A 6950-nucleotide genomic window follows, 5' to 3' on the forward strand; every position below is an offset into this window, starting at 1 on the left:
CTAGGCCCGAAACGTCAGCTTTCCTGCTGCTCTGATGCTGCTTGGCCTGCTGTGTTCATCCAGCTCTACACCTTGTTATCTTATAAAAGATAACTAATCCCTTTTATCTAATCGCCTAAATCCTGTGATTTAAAATTAGTGGCTACTCAAACATTTTTGAAATAGTCTAACCAGATTGTCAAAAAAACTAAAAATTAGGCTTTCTTATATTGCATGATATTCCAACGAGTTCTCACTTGAATAGCATCAGTAACTTTTCATTTTGATTCATAGTAGCATTTAAATGTCTTACTCCCTCATATTTGAGGCAAGATAACTGAATTAAATTGCATTGATTGATTGTGTCAACGTTTGTCATAGCTGTGTACTCAATATTCAGTACTTTTCTATTGAAACATGTTTAGATAAAAGTTTTCAGCATATGGATAGCCTACAGCAATACAAGTGGAAATTAATTCAGCTGTCTTACCTTCAATATGAGATAGAATAGGACCTTTAAATGCTACTGAGAATTGAGATGAAAGGTTAGTGATTCTATTTAAGTGAGAACTTATTTGAACATTCACATTATGCTATTTAAGAAAACCTGATTTTTAGTATGACATACAGTGAATGGAAAGTTTTGCAAAATAACCACTTTCTAATTTGGCCCTTATTCAAAAACAATTTTCTCTGCATCACTCAATAGTATGGTATAAAGATGGCTGTGTAGATTTTCAGTTTGGCTCTCAAATCAGTAAGTCGCTTAATGCATATGATCCAAAATCAAAACAGCAGCTGGATTTTCAATTAGAGGCTTTTCAAAGCTCAGCAGCAGTAATACTGAGACAAGCTGCAATTAGCTTCCATATTTAATTGTATGTTGCAATAAAAGCTGCCTGAGGAATGATGCACACCTTAATGCCGTGTTTTTACACCAGTTTTGGAAAACTAATTTGTAGTTAAGCTTTTTCAGATACCTGAACCAATGATCTGCTTTTGTCACATTGCAAAGTACAGAATGAAAGCCTGTATTTGCAAATCATGAGCTTATTTTCCTCCCATTCTTGTCCCAACATTAGTTGGCTACAGCTTCTTTTGGACACCATTGACTTGACCTCTGATGGCCTCCATGTGCTTCTGGGTAGAGTGATGAGCCAGATTAACCCCTTTGAATTGCTGCCATCTCCATAATGCAACTGTCCAGAGCCAAAAAACAGTAATAATGGCCAAACACGAGTCCAGCAAAAGTTACTAGCTTCTCCCTTACATATTCCCAGAGATCTAAAATTGAATGAATTGACTTAGCTTTATTGTCACATGTACTTAAATGAGTACAGTGAAACGTTTACAAGTCGCCACTTACAGCGCCATCTTAGGTACGAGGTACCTAGGTACAGATTCTTCAGGACAAGTTCGTAGGAAAAAAAAATTAGAAAAATAAAGAAATAAAAAGACCAGTACTGCAGATCAAAGGAATAAATTAGAAAATAGAGGAATAAAACAGTTCAGAACAACAGTCCTTCCAACCCATCCACTCTGGCAACTAGCCTCCAGTCTGCACCAGTCCTTGATTCCAGACTGTGCTGAGCTTCACCTTGAGGCTCTCAAGACCAGGAGATCACTCTGAAATCATCTCGAGGCTGATAGTCCACGGTGAGGCAATGCCAGGCTGAGAGACCACCACGCTGGGCCACCAAGAGACCTCTATGCCAGGCCGAAAGACTGTCATGCCAAGCCAGGAGATCTGAGAAACCGTTCTGACAAACTTAGTTTCTGATTGGTGACCATTACAGTTACATACTAGAAGATGACATGGGTGGTACTTCTTTACTTTTCTTTGGCCATTTACTTGGGCTGTAAATGTTCCAAGAAATAGATATCATGTATAAGTAGGATGGTGACTTGCCAATACATATTCCCATAGTTCTTGACTGTCCCAGATTTGGGGAACTCCAAATATCTAATATGGAGACATATGGCGATTTTTTTATCCAATAATATAGTGCCTACATATAATCAACTATTTTTGAAAAGTTATGGCTTAAATGATACCGAAACAATTGGAAATATTGTCCTCAAATGTTATTTCAGAAGCATTATGTTCAAATACGCAGTTTATCCAAGGTTGAGAACATCAACTATGTTTTTTTACAAACAAAAATCAGTGAGAAAAATAATTACTGCGTTCAAAAGTCAGACTTGTGTTTCTTTTTCTGCCATTTTAACTTTATTAAAATAGTTTGTTGTTGTTTGCGATTAGGGTAGAATGTGTTTCAGTCACGATTGTAAACATACCTCCCTTGATGTTTCAATGAATTGTATAAATCAGGAAGCTGCCAGTCGAATACTAACTTGTACTCCAATCAATTCAAGTGTTCAGAAGGGATATGTCAGCTAGAGCTTCCAGTACTGGTTAATATCCAGACGCCACTACTGCCAGTGTGTTTAGAGTATAGACTGGAGGAGAGGATGGATTTATTGTGAGGGTATATCATGACGGTATGGCTGTTGAACATTGGGAAGTAGGTAGGAAGGAACACGGGCACATGCCTATAGTTTCAAAGCCTGTCAGGACATTATTTGAACTTTACTATTGTCTTTCCTGCTCAGTTGCTGCTCAGTCTCCTGCTGGATGGGAGTACCTGAGGTAGATGCTTGTAGATATAGCCCAGTAGGCAGAGAAGCTCAGGGCTGCGCTAGGCAGAGGGTGGGGTGTGGGGAGAGCAGTTGTGTGGGGAGGTCAGATAGATCTCAATTTGAGAAACAGTAAAAGGTTTGTTCAAGAAGCTGAAGGGTGACTGGGAGGCAAGGAAGGGGAAGAGAGCACTCTCGCTGTCCATGGCCCAAAGGTAGTGTTGCAAAAGCACTTAACCTTGTTGGAGAGGGCAGTTCCCATACTCTCCTCCCTCTCGCTTGCTGTGTTTCTGAAGCACTGGGAAACCCAGGCTGCAGCCATTCCAGACAAATGGCTCCCAAGAACTGGATACAAGAACAAAACAAATGGGAGCAAGAGTGGACCAGATGGCCTGTCAAACCTAGTCTGCCATTCAGTATAATCCATGCTGAACTTTGTCTTCAACTCCACTTTTTAACTGGATCCAAACATTATAGAGTCATAGAGATGTACAGAATGGAAACAAACCCTTCGGTCCAACTCATCCAGGCTGACCAGATACCCTAAATTAATCTAGTCCCATTTGCCATGTTTTGGCCCAGATCCCTCTAAAGCCTTCCTATTTAAGTACCCATCCAGATACCTTTTAAATATTGTAATTGGACCAGCCTCCACCATCTCCTCTGGCATCTCATTCCATACATGCACTACCCTCTCTGAGAAAAAGTTGCCCCTTAGGTCCCTTTTAAATCTTCCCCATCTCACCTTAAACCCAGGCCCTCTAGTTTTGGACTCCCCTATCCTGGGGAAAAGACATTGGCTATTCAGCCAATCCATGTCCCTCATGATTTTATAAACCTCTATAAGGTGACCCCTCAGCCTCCAACAGTCCAGGGAAAATAACCCCAGCGAATTCAGCCTTTCCCTATAGCTCAAACCCTCCAACCCTGGCAACATCCTTGTAATTTTTTTCTGATTCCTTTCAAGTTCCACAACATCTTTCCTATAGGAGGGAGATCAGAATTGAAGACAGTATTCCAAAAGTGGCCAAACCAATATCTTGTATAGCCGCAACATGACCTCCCAACTCCTAAACTCAATGAGAAACTAGATATCTGTCTGTCTTGACCTGGAATGTTTTCAGTGATGGAGCATTGATAAACTTTTGAGGTGGACAATTCCGAAGATTCACCATTCTTTGAGTGAAGTAATTTTCCCTCCTCTCAGCCTGAAATAATTGGCCTCATCATCAGACAGTGCTCCTGGGTTTTAGAGTCCCTGTCGGGCAGAATCCATCTGCCGACATATTCCCTCTCATTCCCTTTTGGAATCTTGTATGTGTTGACTGAAATTCATTTCAATGAATTAGAATTGCTGAGCCATGCCTTCAGAGAGGGTTACTCATACTTCAAACTTGCCAGATTTAAAGAGCATGCCAGAACATAGGCTGCAATTTCGGATTGGGTTTGAGATACCAAGGTGTAGAGCTGGATGAACACGGCAGGCGAAGCAGCATCAGAGGAGCAGGAAGGCTGACGTTTCGGGCCTAGACCCTTTTGACCTGTTGTGGGCTAACAGATTTGTATTGCATATGATGAAGAATAGCTAGTTGAGAATGGAGTCTGTTGCCACAGAATGCTAACCCAACAATATACCAACCAATGTGCGAGAGCCAGACAGGAGAAGAAATCAACAAAACAAATTCTTCTGAAGGATGCTGGATCATTGATTGCCTGACATTGAATGGGAATTGAATGGAACAAAAAGTTACATTCCACCAAATCACTCTCTGCAATTAAGAATTTCTTGCTTGGCATCCTCAAGGTTTCAACTGAAGTTGAGGTGGCATCTCAAGTTTTATCCCGTAAAACAAGAATCATTTTACTGTGTCCCACAAGTTTGCAATGAGGAGTCTTGAGACTATCAGTAAACGGAAGGTAGATCTATGACTACTGTGCTTGTGGGGAACATGTAATTAAAGAGGCATGTAATATTATATATACAACCAGAGATCGCCTTGCAAAGATTATTTTCTCTGTATGGGGTGCTATTTATGTATATGCGGAGTTGAACAGTCTGGACACTCAGCTGTACCACCCGCATTCAGGGAGTTAAAACAGTATTACAACTGTTCATCATTAACTACAAAGTATAATTATTGCAATCCAGAATGGAAAATATCATATAAAAGCTTTAAAGGCATTGCAGAGCCTGCAGGTTGAGATAAAGATTAATGAAAATTAGAGATTGCCATTGCTTTGAGGTATGTGTAGTAACTTCAGATGGTCAAAAACTCCCTTGGCAGCCAGGTATATATATGTAGTTGCTAGTTGTATAGATGCATTACGTGGATATTTTTATTTCTTTCAATTAGCAGAATTTCTGCAGCTGTTCATTCATTTTATGTTGGAATTTCACAGAAAAGCAAGTAATTGTACGAATGTAACATTGAAAATATTTCAGAGAACAGTCCGTTTGAGTTTTCCAAACCTCCAAAGCAATTAGAGCTTTGAACTTTTGTAGAGTGACAGGATAATTTACCAGTTTATGTTTACACAACACAACTTGTGCCGAGTACAATATCCCATGCTGATGTTAGTGAAAGCAAAGGGCTGGAAGTATAGAGCACAAACCAGACCTGGTGCATGTTCTTTGCCAATGCAAACAGCAATTAAAAATCCAGAGCACGAGTAATCACATGAAGTACTGCTATAGCTCCACCATTCAACAAAGTCAGCAGTTTTGGTAATTGCTGGCAAAGTGGCCTTTAGAATGAGAATATTCAGCGAGAACTGCCCTGTATAGTTTAACACTGATTATTGATAAAACAAACACAGAGTTGAGGTCATGTGAAGGCTACCACGTTAATTTTACTTCACTCTGGGATTTGTGACATCTGGTTCAGTATAAAGAACTTGGAAAACATCTCTAACAATCCCATGGTAATAAAATGGACATATGGTAAACATACTGATGTGTAGGTTGTTTAATCTTTGAAGATTCTTGGGGGAAATTGTTCCATTTGGGTTAATAATGTTTACTGTGAAAGATAGGAAGTCTTATATCTTATTGTAAATAACCCATTGGGAATGGCATAAAATTAATTATTTGCATTTTGTCAGCGTGGTTTGCAGTAGAAAAAGACATAAAAGCCTATCACGTTTTTACAGTTTATGGTTACTTGTTCTATCGAATTTAACATGCTGCTTTGTAGGGCAAATTGTGTTTTTAACAACAACTGTGCTCTCAACAAATCCTTTTAGCTATCAATTAGTTATTGGAAATGAATATCATCATGGAAATAGACGCATCATTTGTAAATGGGCAGTTAGTGTAACTTTAATAAAATCAGATAAAGAATTCTGCTCTGAACTGTCTTCCTTGTTAGAAAATGGAAACAAACTGAACATCTGCTTTATACTCTTGATTTAATCAATAAAGAACTGATGCACAAATTAAAAACAGAAATTGCTGGAGAAACTCAGCTGGTCTGGCAGCATTTTTGGAGAGAGAAGCAGAATTAATGTTTTGAGTCTCACCATCCTTCTTCAGAATAAAACAAAGGTTGACTCGAAACGTTCATTCTGCTTTCCCTCCACAGCTGCTACCAGACCTGCTAAGTTTCTACAGCAATTTCTGCTTTTGTTTGTTTCAGATCTTCGGGCTCTGCAGTTTTTAATTCATTATTATGATATACAAATTAACTATTTTACTTGTTAAGAGTCTTTTAAAGGGCACTTTAACAAACACAGAACTTTAAAGGAAATTTACAAAATTAAATCAAATGTAATTTCTGCGGTTGATGATGGCCTTCAGTCACTGTAGCACCTACCTTCCTGTACACGGATGCTCAGGCATGGATTTAACCATGGAAGAGAGCCATGGATCTGATGAGTCAATTCGCAACCCATTGTCTGTGTCTATAAAGAGACACCTTGGCCAAGCCCAGGAGCACAGCAACAAGGAAGTCCTCCAATTTGCTCTTACTTTTCTTTGTTTCGTGGTCAAGAAGCCAGAGATTGGGGATGAAGTACAACCAAAAGTAGACAAATGGCCTCTTCAAGTAACATCTGCCACATATGAGCACATATCAATGTGATATTACAAAGATAATATTGAGATTATGAGAAAAGAACCTTGCTTTATTTAAACACTCTGCAAAAAACAAAGCAAGAGAAATCCAAGACAATGCATTTCATTAGAAGTGCTTCAGAAAATAAATTTTGCCATGTTTGTTATATAAAATATCTGAAAGAAAAGCCAGAGCAAAAATATATGAAGACTATTGGTAAATTTATGAATGAGTATTACAATTAAAAAAAAAATTCAAAGCTTATCAACCACTATCGACATC

The 6950-nt window shown here is 38.9% G+C and overlaps 1 protein-coding gene across 1 annotated transcript in view; it reads left to right on the top strand.

Annotated features, from left to right (window-relative positions):
- The window catches only part of hmgcll1 (3-hydroxymethyl-3-methylglutaryl-CoA lyase-like 1), a 74712-nt gene extending 68017 nt beyond the window's left edge, over window positions 1-6695 (top strand). Inside the window, exon 8 of the mRNA XM_048597096.1 lies at window positions 6441-6695. Within this exon, the coding sequence (XP_048453053.1) occupies window positions 6441-6695 (255 nt within the window). The remainder of the gene's footprint in view (window positions 1-6440) is intronic.
- The last annotated feature ends 255 nt before the right edge of the window (window positions 6696-6950 follow it).

The sequence above is a fragment of the Rhincodon typus genome, chromosome 5, assembly GCF_021869965.1.
Source record: "Rhincodon typus isolate 14 chromosome 5, sRhiTyp1.1, whole genome shotgun sequence".
In the NCBI taxonomy this organism is placed as follows: domain Eukaryota; kingdom Metazoa; phylum Chordata; class Chondrichthyes; order Orectolobiformes; family Rhincodontidae; genus Rhincodon; species Rhincodon typus.